General features: G+C 45.1%; 1 protein-coding gene and 1 long non-coding RNA gene across 3 annotated transcripts in view; one reads left to right on the top strand and one right to left on the bottom strand.

The window, feature by feature from the left end:
- St3gal5 (ST3 beta-galactoside alpha-2,3-sialyltransferase 5) overlaps nucleotides 1–19,911 on the top strand; it is a 47,457-nt gene that overhangs the window by 2,542 nt on the left and 25,004 nt on the right. Inside the window, exon 1 of one of the 2 annotated variants that reach the window (XM_020179021.2) lies at nucleotides 2,870–3,028. The exons of the other annotated variant lie outside the window; for it this stretch is intronic. Coding sequence (XP_020034610.2) covers nucleotides 2,941–3,028 — 88 coding nt within the window. The 5' untranslated portion in view covers nucleotides 2,870–2,940. Of the gene's footprint in view, nucleotides 1–2,869; nucleotides 3,029–19,911 lie in introns of those variants that run through there. 2 annotated transcript variants of the gene reach the window in all.
- Nucleotides 5,767–18,111, bottom strand: LOC141414853 (uncharacterized). Its single transcript, XR_012439781.1, has 2 exons — nucleotides 17,311–18,111; nucleotides 5,767–14,635 (listed from the first exon to the last, which is right to left on the bottom strand). It is a non-coding gene; the product is annotated as an uncharacterized lncRNA (long non-coding RNA).

Here is a 19,911-nt window from a genome sequence, read left to right as displayed (position 1 = left end):
TTCTACATGCAGTAGTTTCTTTTCTTTTTTGACAGTACTGGGGTTTGAACTCAGAGCCTTATAATTGCTAGGCAGGTACTCTACCACGCCAGCCCTATCGCATTGGGTATTTCAAGATACAGTCTCGAGAACTATTTGCCTGAGGTGGCCTTGAATTGTTATCCTCCTGATTTCTGCTTCCTGAATAGCTAGAATTACAAGCATGAGCCTCCTGTACCTGGCAAGCAGTAGTTTTTTTAAAGATTCATTTGCACTGTAGAATCTGAAAGCTACCTATTTTAAATCAATCTTTGCCATGTATAACTTTGGAAAATAACGAGTCAATGAGTTTTACAGGTCTTCCAAAGGTTGACATGTTAAACATTATCTAAAAATCCATTCATTGTCACCACTGATCTCAACAGAAAAAAATAAAAATCCTTCAGTACTGAGAAGCTGTCAAGCTCATGGTCATAAAAGCTTTCCAAAATTCTAAATTTCTCTTGAAAGTTTTCTGTCATTGGCAAGAAATAGTTACTTGTTTTTCCTTAAAGACACTAGCTTGCTTAGTTCATTTTCAAGAGAATGTCTCTCAAATACTCAAATCAGAATAACCATGGTTTGTCAGATGCTTTCTCAAGGAAAAATGGTATTCTTCAAAAATAAACAACTAATTTTGCTCACAACTCAAAAACTACATGAGCATTTTTCCCTAGACAACCATCTCATTACTCTGCAGCAAGTGTTTTATATGCAGTTTCCATTTTATAGTACAAAATATTAAAAGATACATCATCAAGACTACACTTAATTTACATAACTAATATTATAGATTTTAATAATTTTGGCACTATTGCTTTGATTTGTGATGACACTAGCAGTTTTGTTCACCTTTCTTTTGCGTCCTCGGTGAAAAGGTAAATAACGTCTCAGAAAATTATAAGATAGTTTTAACTTCAACGATTCCCCAAAAGGTCCTCAGAAGGTCCTGGGGTCCACAAGCCATATTTTGAGGTCCACTGGCTTAGAACAATCAGAACCCACATATAGAACTAAGAGTAGGACTAACTTATCTAAATGGTATGCTGCATCACAAAAGAGAAGGGTTAGAGGGATGGTTGAGTAACACCCGCTAGCAGATTGACCAATCTAATAAGTGTAAGGAAAAAAGTGAATTTGGGAAGTTGTAGTTACTGTCTTTATAAGTAGTCCTACCTCTTTGCTAGACAGTGTCTCTGAGCAAAGCCACTGACTTGGAGAGATATGAGTAAGGCTTCGAGATCTAGTGGATGATCCAAGTGTACTATTTGGGGATCTTTGAGACAGAGCTCATTTTCCTGCACAAGTGGTCAAACTCTCCCCCTACCAAATGTGAATAGAATGAATGAGGCTGGGACAAGAGGCAACTTCCACTTATTGTTCTTCCTCACCTTACACCTACCCTTCCAAGCCAGGGTACTGCCGACTCCCATGGCGTCCTTAATGCTAACTGGGCCTGGCTTTATAGCTGGGCGTCTGGGAGACAGCAAAGGCAAGAACAGCTGAAGCAGGCAGGCCCCAGTCTGGTTTCAGAAAGAGAGAGAGGTGCTCAGCATTCTCCTTGCAGCTGTCACTGCCGCAGGCAGCTGCTTTGTCTGGCTAGCTTTGGACAGCCCACTGGCTTTAGATTGCTCAGTGACAGCTTTTCCTCCTTCCCCCCACCCCCCCAAAAAAAATGCTCCTAGTGTCCTCACTTTAGGACAAACCAGAATTTTTTTTTTTAATGGAAAAACTGCTTTGGGAGGAGTTAAAGCAGAGCCCTCCCACTCCGTCCTTTCCAATGCTTTTGCTCTTGGCCTTCGTTACCCAGAGACATTTTTTCCAGTATCCCTGCTCCCACCAGCGGAAGAACAGAGATATCTCCAAAACAGCTGCTCTGTGCAATTTTCTTTTTTTAAACCGACAAGGCTCATGGTTTATGCAAACACATTCGGCTTAGGGTCTAGGATCTTCCTTTTCAAACTGAGAGAGGTATCAGAAACACAGGGTCTCCATGCTCTGTGTCTGTCACCCAGAAAAGAAATTCTGAACCTCATTGGCTTCACCTAAGAATCAATAGGCTCTAAGGCTCAGGAGGGTTACAGTCACATACCGCACACTCAACTATGTTAAAGAAATACCATATCCGTATTTTAAACTCTTCTAAAAATTCCTGAATTTTGAGGTTTACTAGTATCTGTGCTTTTAAAAATTGTATGACATTTCCTTCCCAGAATAAAGGACAGGGGGCGGGAGGGTGATAGTGCTTCTGGAGATACGAAAGTGAGTGCCACCAGGCCCAGGTTTTGCCGCTAAGTGCCCCCCAATGACTTAACCACAACTCACCTTTGTTTTCTGGGCCTCAGTTCCCCCATCTGTAAACCTACTTGGCTGGCTTGGGTAATTAATGCTATCACTTCTCCAACACGTGGAACACAAGGCTGTTCTGCAAATCCCAAGACACATCCAACCTGTCCCCGTGCTTGCCTCGCGGGGGCCCCAGAAACACCCGACCAGTTATGTGCCTGAGGACTACGGGGCAGCCACGTGACTACGTAAAGCCCCTTCATTCACTGGCTCCGCAATGGCTAATTCTGCGCTTAGCAAAAAGCTCCCGACCATTTTCAATCCACCTTTTCTTCCGGAATTCCCCCATCTAATCGCGCGCAGACTTGGAGCGATCGGCGGGCGCCCAGGACCCCGACCCCTCGCCTGAGGGCGCCCTGCTCCTCACAGCACCCCACCAGGCCGGAGGGCCCGCACTCCCTCGCGCGTTCCGATTGGCCGCCTGCGTCCTCGTGATGTCCAGCCCCGCCCCACGCCCCTCCTCCGCATCCGCGCGGGGGAGCGGCGATCGGGGCTGAATGGGCGCGAGCGCGGCGCCGGGGGCGGGCGGGGGCGCGGGGCCCGGGGCTGGAGGCCGGCCAGCGCCCCCTCCCTAGTATGCGCAGGACGGCGGCGGGCGGCGCGGCGCGGCATCCCCTGCAGCCGCGAACTCAGGCGGCGGCGACGGCGGCACCTGCCGGCCGAGGTACGTGGCGTAGCCCCCTCCTCGGCGTAGCGGGGGCAGGCGGGCTGGGGGGCGACCTGCCTGTGCCCACTCCTGGCAGGGCCCCGGCGCCTCCGCCCCAGCCCCCGCGGGCAGCGCCCAGGGTGCTGCGCCTGCAGACGCGCCTGCCGGGCGCGCGCGGGCCGAGGGTCGTGGCTCTGGGCTGCGAAGACCGGGCGGGGGACGCCGCTGCCCGCGCAGGTGTGGACGCAGCGGAGGGGTGAGGACGAACGGTGGGGATAGCAGGTCCAGCTCAGTGGCCCTTTTCCACACCGCTTTGCGCAGCGACTTGGGGTTTAATTCATTACTGGAATCTTCCGAGCTAGCGGGGTCAGATTAACTCATGTCCCCGCAACGGGCTTGGAGGACATCCTCGGCGGGGTTCCTAGGATCTGGTGAAACCGCCCTCTGCATCCATGGGGAAGGCGTGATGTGTGTGTGTCTGCTGGTAGAAATTCGCCAGTGACCTTCCCTGCCCCCTCTCTGCGTCCAGTCCTGCGGAGGAGACACGTTTTGACGACCTTTTGGTTTCTTGGGAATTGTAAGGAGCGGCTTGACATGGATATGCATTCATTGTGCACCTTTTTGAAGGTTTTGAGAGAACACTGCCTAGGAACCCAGCGAATAGAGAGGCGGGTTCCTGTTGGTACCCCCACACCAGCTGGGTGACCTTGGCAGACGCCCCTGGCCGGGGGAAGGAGGGGTCTCGTTTGTACTGAGAAGCTTAACCTGCTGATGGTCCCCTATTCGTAGTTTTGACCATTAAAAATACATTTATGAGTGAAGAGAGTTCTGCAGAATTGCTAGTTGACTTGGAAGATGAATTTTTTATATCCTTCCGTCTTAATTCATGTCTATGGACTCTGCGAAATAGGGTGTCACTGATTTTCAAGAGGAAACAGTATTACGTACTGGGCTTCATCTGGCACCCATGCGTTGCCTGCTCCTGGAGCCGAGGACTGTGCTGGGTTTTGGACTCACAGAGAGGAGACTCATCTCCTGCCCTCTGGTGTTTAGCCAGACTTTCCTCTTGGGTTATGACTGCTAATCCTCGTCTACCTGCTGAAAGATACTCGGCCTGGAACTGGGAACAGGGATTTAGTTCTGTTGAACAGTCAGGACAAGTTGTGGTTTCACTAGTATAATCCCAAAGCTTGACAGCTCAGAGGGGTGTCTACATTTCCAGTTACAGAGCTGGAATCATCTGACTTCCATCCATCGTTTTGACAGGGAAGCTTAATATGAACTGCAAGAGCACTATGATCAGAGTGCTGTGTCTCTTTTACAATATGTCCATTGCATGACTGCTGCTGTTTCTGTAAGATAAAATGACTAAACCTCAGGGATTCTTGGTTATGACTAGCATTTCTTCCTCTAGGCAAGAAAAGAAATGGGTAAGGTGAGGAGGTATGAAACAGTTTATGGAAAAGAGAGAGGGGAGACTGGCAGGTGTATGACTATTTTGAAAAGTTTTATAATTTTGACACATGTTGCAAATTGTAATCAAAGTAGATTAAGTGGTGAATGTTAAGGGTACATTCAAGGCAAGATAAGAAGCCGGTTGTTTTTCATTTGCCTCCATTTCTCCCCGCTTCTCAGTCTCAGACCAGAGGGGAGGTTAGCAGGCTAGATCTTGGGAAGCCCATAGGAAATGAAGTTTACCCTCCACACCCTTCCAGCTCCTGACAAATGATTTAATCCCCACTGCCTGTGGAGACTAGAGGATTGAGATCACCCCAAAAGGCATGTTCCTTGTTGTTAGTGTCGCTGAGAAGCTTTGGCAGAAATTAAAACAACTGAGAATATGTACACATTAATGATGATACATGCTCCCTAACTGCTAAGGAAGAAGAGGCCAGGCTGGATCAGTGTGGGTGGCATAAGTTAGCAAAGCCATCCACCAGGGGGCTGTGAATCATAGGCCTTGGTGTAGAAGGAAGCCATAAATATGGATGGTGACACTCAGGCTGTCCCAGGAGAGAGACTCAGCTTAAGCACATGGGCAAAGGGAGCAAGTGAGATGTGTAAAGGGCGAGGAGAAAAATGAGCTTAAAGAGGCCCAAGGGTGCTTCCATGCTTAGCTTACCTGGAAACCAGATGAAGTTTTTGTTTTTGTTTTTGTTTTTAAGTATAGCATAGATACTAGAAAAGTACACATACCCAAAATATTCTATTGCATAATGACATACTGAACACATTCACACATTCATCACTCAGGAAACAGAACATGATGGGACCCTGGATATCATCGTTCCCAGTCATTGCCTCCTCCAGGATCACCCCATCCTGACTTCCCTTGCTTGTAATCTATATAAATAGAAACCCATGATATCTCCTTTCTTTCCATGGGTGCTAAGTGTCTGAGCATCTCTACCATGCTGCCTGTGGTGGTAGCATGTTCACTCTCCTTGCTTATGGTGGCCATTGGGTGAGTGTACCACCTGTTTATCCCTGAACTATCACTGGGCATTTGGGTGGCTTCCAACATCTGGCTGTTATTACAGATGGTGCTGCTGTGGCTGCTCTAGTGCCTGGCTTTGGTAACGTGTGTATGCATTTCTGCTTGGTCTCTACCATGCAGCAGGATTGCTGGGTGACAGGTGTGTGTATTGCTTACTTTGGGGACCCATAGGCAAAATTATTTTATTCTAGTTTTGGAATAACCACATTGGTAGTTCCTCACTACTAGATGGTAAAGATGACAGTTTTCAGGAGACAGAGCTGTTCCAGCAATAAGGATCAGTTTCTACCTGGCTGAACTCTGTGTGACCTCAGGAAGTATGGTCACTCCCCCCCAGGCTCCATTCTCACTTTGGATCGGACAGTAGGGCAGGCGGAATAGTAGGGAACCCTTAGCTCCAAGACCCTTTGATATTAGGGAAGAGTTTCTATGACCAAACTGCTGAACTTGATTTTAGTTCCCACCTTTCTTGCTACAAACAACCTCTGCCTGAACTTTTGTAACTGTACTTTATACTTTGTGTCTGCTTCTCTGATCTGCTGTCTCTGTAGACCTCTGGATTTCTGCTTAAGATTCCCAGTGACCTGGAGGAAAAACCCATTCCTTGTCTGGGCTTTTAGACATACATGATATTTTTGTTCTTCTGTTACAACATGAAAAAATATCCAGGATAAATTTTGAATGGTTCACCAATTCCTCTAGTCATGAATTCTCTTTTCTCCTTTGTTTTTTTAACATCTGGAATTATAATAGTTAAGTCTCATGGGTTAGGAGTTGGTAGGTTTGACAAAAATAACAAATTATGTTGAAAAGGTCTACTTTGATGGAATACTTACATCTTTTGTATGTTAAGACTCTTTTTAAGATTGTGTCATTTTCATAGTTACAGGCTTACATATATTGAGATCATAACAGTTTTTCTAGACTTGTAGAGTTTCTTCTTTCCTGGCTGCCTTCTCTCCTCAGTCTCTATTTTCTCATCCTCTTCTGTCTTATTCTTCACCCCCTTTCTGTTTTTCACAAACAACTTGTTCTCTTATCTGGACTCTTATTTCTTATCTAGACTCCGACAACAAGAACGTCAAGAGAACAGAATGTGGCTTTCATACTCTTCTTTTTGCTTGTCATTTTCTTTAGTCATATTGTTAGTCATCCAGGGCTTAGTGACTGGTGTGGGCTTCTTGTTTATCCTTCTTCTGGGTCAGTGCTGTCCAGAGTATAACCTGAGCTACACTTAACAATTAAAAATTTTCTAGTAACTACTAGAGTAACTACTAGGAGTTTCAATTCCTCAGGAAGATGTGAACTTCTAATCTCTTATGTACCTAATAACACAGCTTCAAATTATATAAAGTAAATTATTAATAACCTACTTGATATTATTCTGTTTATACCAGATTTTCAAAACTTAGACATGCTACAAAACATAGACAGAAGGAGGCACATGCTTTACCCATTCACTCTGTCTCACCCATTGTAGACCTATTTTACATAGGCACATTTAATTTTCCCCATGGCCCTATGAGTTTGGTACCATTATTGTTCCCATTTTATAAAGGAGGGCATTGAAGTACAGAGAGGTTTAGGAACTAAGAAACTGTAGGTGGCAAAGCCAGGATCAGATCTGGAGGTGGTAAATGAGACAATCATATCCATGTCTTTGTAGCATATAGCACATTCCCACCCCCAAGGAGGCTCTTGTCAAAATGTGTGAGGTTGATCTGAGGTGGCAGAGGCAACTCTGGTCCCTGTCTAGGTGTGTGCACCACCAACCACCATGTCATTGCTCACTGGGTCTCCACAGCAGCCTCCTAACTCATGAGAGGTCTTCCCCATTTCCAGTCCAGCCTCAAGAGAGGTTTCTCAAAATCCAATTCCACTTTAACACCCCACCCCCACTATTGACTCTCTTTTATTCTCAGGATAAAATTCCAGACCTCATGACAGGGGTCTGACTTTTCCAGCATTCTCTCAGCATATTGTGACCTCTCCAGCTGTGACCCTTCAGACACACTGCATTTGGACTTCTCTCATCTGTTCCTGCTGTCTCTGTGCCAGTGGCACCTGCTTCCCCCATCTCACTCTGATTCCTACTTAGACCACAACAGAAGCATTCCTTCCTCAGGGAAGTCTTTTTCTAACACCTGCCCCCAAATCTTCTTATAACACTCTTCCCTAATGTCCAACTCAGAATAAATTAAGAAGAAAAGCCATAAAAATAATTACATTGGTGATCTACTGGTCTGCTTTTACAAATGAGATCATAGGCCTTTTGAAGGAGGGGCTGTGTCAGTGCTGCTGATTGCTGTATCCCCAGGCACACACTCCATGTATGATTAAAAACTGCTATGTCTGTCTGGGAGCCTGCCCAAATGCTGGCTTAAAATTTTTGGCCAAGATGAAAGGGATGTGTGATTGGGGTGTAAAAGGAAATCATGTGTTTTAGTCATTCCTCTTACAGACCTAACTATATGTTGTTGGTTTTAGAAATACAAACATGTTTAACTTGTTTTGAGTTTAAAGTGGCCCAAACAAAATCTTCCTTTGTCTCCTTCTCCTTTAGTCCCTCAGTCATCAGGTCCTGCCAAACCCCAGGTTGTTCCTGGGTACTTTCCTTCCAGATCCTTTTCCAGGGTCCTTACTGCTTTCTGATTTGGGGCTTGATCAGACTAGTTCTTCTGTTCTATAGGACACATAGGACTTTTGAATACATGGATTATTGTCAGTGATGCCTTGCAAATCCCCCATGTCTCTAAGGAGAATTTCTAAGGTCCTGTCTGATGATGTTCACGTTCATACTTCACCACTTAGGAACCTTACCTTTGCCCCTTCTTCCATTAGCAACCTGAATTTGTTCCACACGCTGGATCTCTGCCGGCCTGGTGTTTTAAGAACAGCCCCTCCTAGTTCAGTGACCAAGTTCTGAGGCATTTTCCTGCCCCATGGCTCCTGCTTATAGCCCTCTTCTTGCTCCTGGCTCTAGCTCAGCTCTTCCATCATTCCTCATAGACATGATCTCAGTGGCCTCCTGACCACCCACTCCCTTGGCTTCATTTATCCCAGGGTGATCTCACCACTCTCCTACTCTGAACCACTATTTGGGGAGGCCCTATTGTCTTTGGTTTTTGTTTGTTTGTTCGTTTTTTGGTACTGATGTTTGAACTCAGGGCCTTGTACTTACTAGGCAGGTACTCTACTACTTGAGCCATGCCCCCAGCCTTTTTTTGTTTTAGTTTTTTTTTTTTAGGGAGGGTCTTGCATTTTTGCTTGAGCAACCTGGACCACAGTCCTCTTACTTATGCCTCCTTGGTAGCTGGGATCATAGGCTTATGCCTATATCACCTCCTCAGGGAAGCCTCCCTGATTTCCCCTGATGGACATGTGGTTCCCTATTCAGGACTCTCAAGGTGAATAGCAGCTCCACAATTGTAGTGTTCAGAACTTTGAGTATTTAGGTGTTTTTAGTTTTCCTGCTGGATTATTTGTTTAAAGAGGAAAGGCTGGTATGCATGGTGCAGACATCTGTTATCACAGAAAGAGAAGGATGGCAAGTTCTGGGACAGGTTAGGCAAGGTTAGAGACCCTGTCTCAAAAACAAAATACAAACAAATGCCTGGGGGGATGGCTGAAGTGGTAAGAGTACTTTCCTAGCATGTTTGAGATCCTGGGTTTAATCCCCAGTCCAGAAAAAGAGAAAAAAAAAAAAAAAGGAAAGGAACTGTGTCTTTTTTATTCTTATATATGCTCCACTCCTGACACATGAAAGTTGCTCATTAAATATATATTTAAAGGGTTGTGAGGTGAGCAAAGCAAATTATACAACAACACAAACAAGCCCTTCTCAGCTGAAGCTTTGTAGGAAGATAAAGCATTGCTATTCCAAGGCACCGTGGTTTGTTAGGAATTAACTTGTCTCCTGTGCTTCTGGAATGCTTCTAGTTGTAGACTATCCTTAGGAGAGTTGAGAAAATTAGGCGTACCTTTGCTGTGGGGCTTCATCACCAGTGGAACTCAGCTCAAAGAAGGCAGTTATAGACAGCTCCATCTCAGTCATGGTAAGGTATACACAACTGTTTAAAGGCTAGAGACTTACAGAACATAGGCAAGAATGTTAGCAGTGAGCATCGCTGGCTTGTGGGATAGCAAGTTGTTTTTAAATGTTCTGTTTTCATGTATTTCCTGAAGTTTCTAATTTTGTGATAACAAAGTTGTAACAATGTTTCTTGGATAAGGGAAATTGGAGTCTCTAAATCTAGTCATGCCAGAGCAAGAGGTGGTAGGGAATTGAGTTTTTATTTTTAAATTTAGCTATGCACACTGCCCCACAGCAGATCAGGAATCACAGAGTTGAACCCCACGGCACTGCCCCTGGTAAGTCAGGCATTGGTGGGACCCTACCTGAACCTGGGCATTTCTTCTTGCTGCTACTGAACACCTTGTGAAATTTCTAATAGACATGAGGCACAGAAAGAGAGACTAGTGTATGCCAAGCAAATCTATAGGTTGTTTTTTTTTCTTTCTACCTAAGAGCAAATATAAAGTGGGCTTACTTACTTGGTGTGTGAGAGGAATTGCACATGCGAATTCTTCCTCACCACCTGTATTGCTCCATCCAGCCCTAGTTTTAGACCTGAGATTTGATCTTCCCTGACCTCACATGGGGTCAGATAAGTTTACCCATCTTCTAGTAGGAATCCATCAGTGGGTATTGCAGCAAGTAGATTTGATGAAAAACTGGATATTTCCTGTGTCTAGTTATCCCCCATCAAGTTACTTATTAACCACAAAGGGAAAAATAATAAGTTGGTGGTGGAGGAACCTGACATACACCACATAACTGGCTGCTATCACTGGTACGGCAGCTCAGTACCTCCTGAGAAAACGCTCTGTGAAGGGCACAGCCTCACTGCTGTGGTATTCCAGCCAAAGCCGCATAACTTGACTTAGTCCTGAAGCAATGGCCGATGAATCCCAACCGAGGGACATTCTACAAAATAATTAGGCTGTACTTTTCAAAATGTCAAGGTCCTGAGAGATAAAGGAACTACTTCAGATTAAAGGCTGAAGAGACATGACACAGTGAACCCCACATGTGATCCTGGACTGTATCTTGGAACAGGAAAAAAAAAATTGTTGTTATTGCCAGTTTTGTTCTAAAGTCATCATTGAAACTGTTAGGGAATTTTTTAATAAGGTCTTTATAGTAGATTCCAGTATCAAATCAATGTTAATTTCCTGATTTTGATTATTATGCTGTGGTTGTATAAAGAATGTCTTTGTTTTTAGAAAATAAAATACTTGTATCATGTCTTTGTCTTGCTTTCCACTGGTTCAATTAATAATATGCATATTATATACTAACAGAATGGCAGAGCAGATGTGGTAAAATGTTAACAACTGGGGAGTCTGGGTGAAGGAGATAAGAATTCTGTATACTTTTGCCATTTTTCTGTAAATGTGAAATTATTTCAAAGAGCAAAGTTGAAAATTGCAGCCTCCAGGGCTCTGCTGTGACTGTGTCTAGCATCGAAAGCTGTAGTGGGGCTTCTCTGTGCCCGCCCCTCCTGTGGTGATCGTGGTCACTTCCGTATCTTCCCAGTTTGTCTCTGGCCTCAGCAGAAAGCAGGATGGAAGATCACTAACAGTGTACTTCACTATACCTGAAGGTTTCTTTCCCTAGTGCCTGTTGCTGCTGGAAGACTTCATGTCTTGTGGCTGTCCCCAGGCATCTGGTCAACCAGTTCTGACCCACACTTTTCCTTGCTTTTGACTGGCCCTACAGCTATCCAGGGTAAGAGACTTTCCAGGCAGAATATAACCCCTGAAGAATATTAAGCCTAGCTGAAGATGTTTGTGCACAGGGATTGGTACACTCCGAGGGGCTGTGGTGCAGCCCTCGATAGCAAACAAGGCACAAGCCTTTACATGGTGCATCCTTCCCTAAGCCAGCATTTGCCCCTTAGACAGGCCTGCCGCCTTGTATGTTTTGGCAGAAATCCCTCATTCTCTTTGTTCTGCATGGGAACAGGTTCCTTTTCCTGTCCTGTCCCTACTTTTAAAATCCAGTTTGGACAATCTTCTGTGCTTCTCACTGGGTTCTCCTGTTGAAAGTGGGGTGGCAAGGCTAGTTTTGGATTCAAAGGAGGCTCTCCAAGTTGGGGCCTGTGATGGGTTTTGAGGGTGAGTCTGCTTATCAGCATTTGCAGAGTTCCTCCAAAACTGCCCAGCCCAGGGAGCAGAGGTGGGAAAAAAAGTAATGTCGCTTCTGGTCCTCCTTCTAGTTCCCCTTCCCTAGAATTTCCTGTCTCCACCCTCCACCCCTGTTTTCTACACTTTGTGTATCCCCCACTCTCTTTCCCCTTTTGTCTGTAGGCCACCTTCTCCCACTCATTCCCACTTCAATGTTACTCTCCCTAAATGGCCCTAATGTTTTAGCACCACTGAACAAGCTAAGCTTTCTGTTTCCTGTTCTTACTTTGAAAAAGTAGATGAGTTGAGAATCCTACCAGTTTAGTGGAGGAAGAGCAATAGAAATGTTCTTGTCCGACACTGCTTTTTACAGATTAGCAAACATCCTCCAAGGCCTTAAGTGACTTGGTGCTATTAAATTACCAAACAGTTGAGCGTTTTTAACTCTTTCCTCTTCTCTTACTGGGGGGAGGAGAGTCAAACAGAACCAGTTGCTTGGCTTTTCCCTTGCTGGTGGGAGGGACAGTCATTGGATTTTGTTTACCTACCTTTCTCTCACCACATACACATTCATTGGGTCTTATTTGAAAGAGGATCCCAAATCCTGTTCTCCTTGTGCCTGGTACAGCCTGGACACTTAATAAATATTCAGTGATTGTTACATTTGGACATTTGGGAGGTCTGGCCTTCACATCGGCCCTGGTGATATTAACCATGGTGATTCCCAGAGTCATGGTGAATTCAGGTTAGCTTTTGATGGAGATCTGATTGCAGGCCACTGCCCAGTGCATTCATTCACGCATCATTTCACTCTCTCAGCAGGTGCCTGTTGAATGCCTTTTACATACTGAGTTCCTGAGTTACAGAAGTGAACAAAATGGACCCTTGATCTAGGATTCTTACATCTTAGTAGGGAGAGCAAAGACTAGGCAAATATGGATCAGTAGTAATGAGTGCTAGGAAATAAAGAGAAGCAGGAAAGCAAATAACAGGGTTGTGGGATGAAAAGCTGTTTACAGAGGGTCATCAAGGAAGGCAACTTCTGCATGAACACTCCATCCTGAGAGAGTAGCTGCCTTGCTGACAGCTTTGCCTTTTAGTAAAATCTTGGAGAAAGACATCTATACTTGCTGGGCGTGTTTTAGTTTTGCAGACTGTTTTATGTAGTCCGATGGTTCAGAATTAATTGCCGTCATACTTTTAACTTGTGAAAAGTAGGGAATTGAATGCTAATAATGATAGAGTCTCTACGTTAGAGGAATTCCAGTTGATGTAGATTAAAAAGCATACCTCAGAATCAGCAATGTGCTCACATCTTGGTCGAAGGTCAGAATTAGTACAGTGTAGATTGTGCCTTCATCAAACAACAGTTTTACTTTTCTTCATGGAGACGGACCCTTATAACTTTGCTCAGTTTGTAGACAAATCTACATATCTTCAGGCTGTTGTTAAGTCCATGTTTTTCTCAAAGTGCCGCACCCACAGACCTTGAGGGAACTTGCTTAAAAGTGCACATTCAGCATCTTCCCCTGGACCTACCAATTGCCCTGCACTGGTGCTCCACCCGCTGTGTGTGGAGTCAGGCCTGTGCGTATTTATTGGCTTGCATAACCTTGTACAGGCAGGGACACAACCACATATCTTAATAAATCAAGATTTCTTGAGATTGCGCAACTCAAAACAGATTAGATACTGAAACTCAACTGTCATCCATTTTAACCCTTGATTTTAGTTTTTGCATGAAGTCTAATTGCCCTCATTGACTTTAAAAATAAGACAACGTTGAAATTTTAAGATATATGATGACTATCCCAATGGCTAGAGCTGGGAGTGATTTTGTCCTTTAGGGACATTTGACAATGTCTGGAGACATTTTTGATTGACACAAGTGAAGGGGAGTATGAATCAGAGCTGCTACTAGCGTGTGATGGGTGGATGCCAGGGATGTTTCTAAACATCCTACAATGCACAGAACAGACAGCCTCCATCACAAAGAATCACCCAGCCTAAAATCAGGGGGTGGTACTGAGGTTGAGAAACACTGCAACTGAATACCACGTATGTGTGGTTTTATAGATTAGGATTTTAAGTGAGCTTGCATATAAAATAGAGTTCTGCAGTTAGCTTAGATTGTACTAGGATGGAAATCTGCTTGGATGAGGAAAGGCAGGTTGATTGTAAAATCATAAGACAGAAGTAACATGCAATAAGAGCTCTGTAAGCCACAGGCAAGGCTAGTTTACGACATGATGTTATGGGACACATAAAGAGAGTAAAATGTTACTATAGTAAAGCATATTAAGGTATCTGTCACGCCACATGGTTACTCTTCTGGTACAGGAGCAGCTAAAATGCACTTACCTAACAAAAATGCTTAATACAATGCAATGATACTAACTTCAGTTAATGTACTTTAGTATATTGGATCTCAGAAATTGATAACTTTGTACCTTATAGCCTCCTCTCCATTTCACTTCCCCCACCCAGCCCCACCAGTGGGGTAGTAACCACATGTAAGTGAGATCATGCAGTAATTGTCTGTCTGAATTTGACTTATTTCACTTAGCATCATATTCTCCAGGTCCATCCATGTGGTGACAAATAGCAGGATCTTTGTCCTCCACCCCAAGTTGCCAGTCCCTTTAGGGTAATGATACAAGAGAGTTTAGTTTCAAATTTACCTGCATTCCTGAATCCCAGGCTCTGGACCTCAGCTATGCTGCTTTTGTCATGGTGGCCATGGTTGGGAGTGGAGACTGCCTTGGGATCCAGCCAACTCTTGGACCGCTCCATGTCTGGCTGGGTCAGGTACACACTTCTGCACAGCCCCCTCTTCCACATTGCCCTCGCCACTGACTGTCCTTTTGTTCCTGATATCATTTCCCCTGCGTTGAGTTCAGGAGAGCTGGGACTTCATCTGTCATTTCGTTTCCGTGTCCCTACATAGCACATTGGAGGGATCAATGAATTAACTTTTCAAATCACCCTTTTTTGTGGATGCAGTCGGGGGGGGAGAGGGTACCTATGGGTTGTTTTTTCCAAGTAAAGCAATTTAAAATGCTTTTTGTTCAGAAATAAGAGTTCTGTTTTCTTAAATAAGTGGAGTTTCAGAGTATTCTGAAACCTACACTTGGAATTGGCACATCAAAGTTAGAGATTTTTCTTTTATTTATTTATTTATTGTGGTACTGGGGCCTTCACCTTGAGCCACTCCACCAGCTCTATTTTGGTGAAGGGTTTTTCAAGATAGGGTTTTGCAGAACTATTTACCCAGGCTGGCTTCAAATTGTAGTCCCGATCTCTGCCTCCTGAGTAGCTAGGACTACAGGCATGAGCCATCGGTGCCCGGAGTATTTTTTTTTTTAATTGTTGTGCTGGGTGAGGGTACACTGTGGCATTTACAAAGTTCTTACAATATATCAAATATGTCATACTTGAATTCACTCCCTCTACCATTCTCCTTTATCCCCTTCTCCCTCCAGCCCCCGCCCCGTTCCTGGAATAGTCTCAACAGGCATCATTTTTCCATTCACATAACGTGTACACAGCATATTCATTCTCCCATACCCTTTTCCCTCATCTCCCCTTCCACGGGTACCACCTAATACCCTCCTGTTCTCCAATCTGTTAAAAAATAAAAAAAGACATTCTTGCCTGTTTAAGATAGCTACACAGAGCGTTTCCTTGTGGCACTTCCATGTATATATCCCGAATTGGTTCATCTCCTCTTTTTTTCTAGTCCCTTATGGTGGTTTCAACAGGTTTAAAAATTCTGTAATTCATTCTTGTATTGAGAATATTATTGTTTCCTTTCTTTCTTCCCCAATCCCTTCAAGTCACTTTCTCAAATACAACAAATCTGCATCTTTATCTTCCACACTGGGGATCTTATTCCTCCCTGCCCTCTGGGGATTGAACCCAGGGCCTGCTGCTTCCTAGAGCTACACCCCAACCAGGGATCTTACCTCTTTAGAGTGCCTTCCCCATCTTCCTCATCCAAATGGCCCTAGATCCTTATCTCTGCAAGCCACAGACCCCTCTATTGCCCGGTAAAGACTTTTCCCTCCTCCTTCCTATTGTCAGAATCCTAATTTTACTTGGGGACACAGCCTGCCCAGCTTTAAAAAGCTCCTAGCCAACTTTGCACCTGGGGTGAGCAAACCATGCTAGTTCTGGCCAAAGGGATACAAATGGAAACTGTCCCTGGTCACTAGGAAAGGTTTCTTTCTCCTAATTCAGGTGCCTCCTCTTCCTTCCTGTCTCTCTCAGTTTTCCTTCCTGCCTGGAAGATTGAGCAGAAGTTGGTTACATTCTGATGCTGGAAGAGCAGAAGCTGTAGGAGTGGGGAACATCCATCACATCACAGGGCTGCAGTGTCAGCCCTGGTCTGCTGACCCCAGACTTCCTGTGTGCGTGTGTTGGCGGGGAGGTGGTAAAATTAACCCCTGCCTGGTTCAAGGCTATGTGACTCACACGTTTCTTACAGGCAGTTAAATACAACCCTGATCATACTCAAGCCTGGGTTTTCCTCTATCCCTAGGATTTACCAATCTGGTGGCCCTCAGACATTTGAGACAGCAAGGCCAACTGACCTTGTTGTCACCATGTCCTCCCCTAGACAGAAGGCTCTACCACCTTCCTTTAACTTTTCTTCCCTCTGGCTCCTGCCCTGCATCTCGCAGCCCCATCTACCCTGAGGCTAGCAGTCTGGCTTGAGAAGCTTCTTCCTGACCAGCCTCCCTCCTCCTTGTCCCTGCCACTTGTCCCTGGCCAGGGACAAGGATTTTCCTCCACGTGTTTCATGAAATTCCTCATGGGCTCCTTGTTATCCTCCATGTTCTTCTGTATTCTTGACCTTGCTGTCCTAACTGCCTGTCCTAGGAGAACCTGAAGCTGGGGTCAGGGCTCCTGGCTTGTGGAGCGTGCTCCCAGGATGAAGGGAGCAGGCAGGGCAAGGAGCTGAGCCAAGCTGTGGTCTCTCTGACTCCCAGGAGCTCAGCTTGCTCCCATAGGTGGTCCCACCTTGAGGTACCGGGCCATCCCCATCAGTCAGCCATTGGCTGGGGAGGAAGAGCAAATGTTCAGAGAAGGTGGCAGCTGTGTGCTGTTAGCATCCTGCCGATGGAACCACAGTACCACATTCCCTCCTGCCAGCACCCCAGTACCATGCTTTCTTGGCCATTCCCAGTCATCTTCTGTTCTCCCCAGACTAGCTGGCCTCTGTGCTGAGTTCATCTCCATCTGCCCACAGTGTGTGTCGTTCCTCCCCACCCCACTCCTGCTGAAGCTGGCAGCTATTGCACAGTCCCCATCAGCAAATTAAAGGTGTGCTCCCCATGCTGACCCATGGGGAGTGTTTCTGTCCTGTCACCTCTGCTTCTTTATAAATGCATTTCTTCATCTAGAACACAAAACTCCAGAAGTGACTTGATAGCTGCTCCCCACTTCCCACAGATGGTAGGTGACTGGTAGCAGTCTAGGTCCTTTGTTCCGTGTGGTGGACAGCTTGCGGCTACGTCCTCTTGGGACTGCTGAGAAAGGCTGGCCAGCAGCTTTGTTGAGCCCTAGTTCACATTTCCAGCAGTCTCGTGAGCATTGTCATCTGGTTACTTACCATCTCAAGTTCATCATCAACGCTCACAAGAGTAGACTTCCACTTCTGTTTCTTTCAGTAATCAGCACTCATATCTTTGCATGCTTCCTTTCATGGCCATCTTCATTTCACTGTAGATCTGTCATGCCTTCCTCTTTCTCTTCCCCAGGGTCTCCCTTGGGCTCTCCTCACACCTGGACCACCAGGGAGTGCCGATATTCTGCCTTGATGTCTCTGAGCAGTGTAGTATGCAGCAGACTGTCTTCCTCTGTTCCTGCTGTGAAGCTCTTTCTTGCTCAGAAACCTCCCCCACACAGGGTGAGCCCCACACCGCCACGTCAATGTCTAAGCTATGTCTGCTTGCCTTCTAGACAACCCCCTCCAAACATGTTGGTTGAGTCACTGCTTTCACAAGTTCAGATTTTTGTTTGAAACAGTATGTGTCCTGGCATGCCTTTAAGATTTAAACACGAAGGTACACACACGAGCACGCACACACGTGCATGTTCCACCTCCTATTCCAAGTCCTACACTTCCCAGGCAACCCCAGCTGATAGCATGGAAGGTGGAGATGGAGAGATGAGGGTTGGAATTTTCAGTGTCTCTGCTTACCCAGGTGTGTCCTTGGCAGGTTAAATGCAGATAGCAATCTAATGAAGTGGGTGTGTGTAGGATTCAGAGAGATCGTGTGTAGACTTATCCCTCTCAGTAAATATTAATACCTTCCCATTTTCACACCAATAATTACCCATGCAGTTAACATGGCAAGTCATCATAGACTGCTTAGAAGCATCTGTTCTACTCTTGCCATTCTTAATTTTATCAAAGTTAAACGTTAGCTAGGCAAGGTGGCGCATACCTGAATTCCAGCACCCAGAGATCCGAGGCAGGAGGATCACAAGTTCAAGGCCGGCCTGGGCTACATTGCAAGACTCTGTGTGAAAACAAAACAAAACATTAAATGTTCTATAAATGTACTGGGGGCTTACCCTTACATTTTTTCATCAGGTCTTTAATAAGAATTATTTCTTCATGAGACAGAAAGGCTCTTAAGAATCCATTGCATTTTTATATGTGAATATAAGCCTTTTCTATGTAAAAATGATCAGAGAAACCACAGCGTTGGAGGCTGTTACCCCTGTAGCCTGAGTGAGAAGAGGGTAGGATTGATATGCTCTTGGGACCCAAAGACATGAGAGATTGAGAAGGGGAACCAAGAGGGAACCACAGGCTGGAAGGCAGGCTAGCCCTGGTGATGGCCTGCCAACAAAAGCCTTGGAGGAATGCCTGCAACCGCCATCGCCTCTGCAGCTATCAGAAGAAACTGAGTAATTATTCAGTAAATAGATACTGGATGCCCGTGAGTTGCCTCTTATCATCCTAGGCACTGTGAATACCATAGTGTGCAAAGCAAGGACCCCTGCTTACACAGAATCTATAAGCAGTGTGGGGGACAAGGAGGAAGTTATGTTAAAAGGTTGAAGTATGAGCAGCACGTCTTTGATGACAGTGTTATAAGACAAAGAGAAAGTGTTATACACACAGAAGACTCCTGTAAGCAGTTTTGGTAGGTCCGGCCTATCTGAAGTTGTCTGATCATTCTAGCCCAGGCACTTTCCACATTATGTAAATTAATTGAGTGGACTTGTTCACAGAAATGAATGGAGGTGGTGTGTGTACAGGCACACCCTTGGCTAACAGGTGGCTTTCCTGTGTGGGAAGATGTTTGCCACTTGCCACTTCTCCAGCTGACCCTGCAACTGCAGTAGCAGACTGTGTCAGACCAGAGTGCCAGTCCTCTGAAAGGAGGGCCTCTGAGTCCTCTATTGGTCCATTTATTCACTCACCCACTCTTGGGAAGCCCCATGAGGCTTCCGCAGAAGAGCGGTGACCAGTGTTTGCTCCACCGTGAACTGGACTTGTGACTGTGATAGCCTTGTTTGCCTCTCTATAAATATATCTTTGGCCAGCTCAGCAGATGTGTGGTCCTTTCTTAATGAACTTCCCTCTGAAAATCTAGTAGCTTAGCTTCTGCTTTAGTGTGAGTGAGACAGGGTTTTGCTACATAGTCCAAGCCGCTTGGACTCTTACCCTTCTGCCTCAGTCTCCCACATGCTGGGATTACAGGGCTGCACCACAAAACCTGGCTTTGCTTTTTCACTCTTAAATGCCTACTTTATGAGCTATTGTTCCTAACATACTAAAGAGATGATCCAGGATTCCTAAAAAATAGTTTGTTTGGATGTTTTTCAAATAGCTCTTCATAGCTTAGATATCAATCCTAGCTTAAGTATTTTCTCCAAAAAGAAAATTGTTTTAGTTTCTTAGAAACAAAACTAAGAAATGTACAGGATACAGGTGGTAGTAAGAGGAATGTAAAAAGAGAAATTAACTCACCTACAGTTGTATCTGTTCATAACAAATAGAGGCGCTTTCTTCCTGATGTCCTCATACCTGTAATCACTTTTGGATAAGCAGTCTTCCCCTGCATTCTGATCATATTTAGTAGTTGAAGGTGTCATTGCCACTGAGATGTATGGTACGTAGTCATTCCAGAAGTTAACAAAGCATGCCTGTGGTTCAATATTGATATAATTGAACCTTTAATTAAATCCCTCCTCC

This window comes from Castor canadensis, chromosome 12 (genome assembly GCF_047511655.1).
Source record: "Castor canadensis chromosome 12, mCasCan1.hap1v2, whole genome shotgun sequence".
Lineage (NCBI taxonomy): Eukaryota > Metazoa > Chordata > Mammalia > Rodentia > Castoridae > Castor > Castor canadensis.
This window is presented reverse-complemented; position numbering and strand designations above follow the sequence as displayed.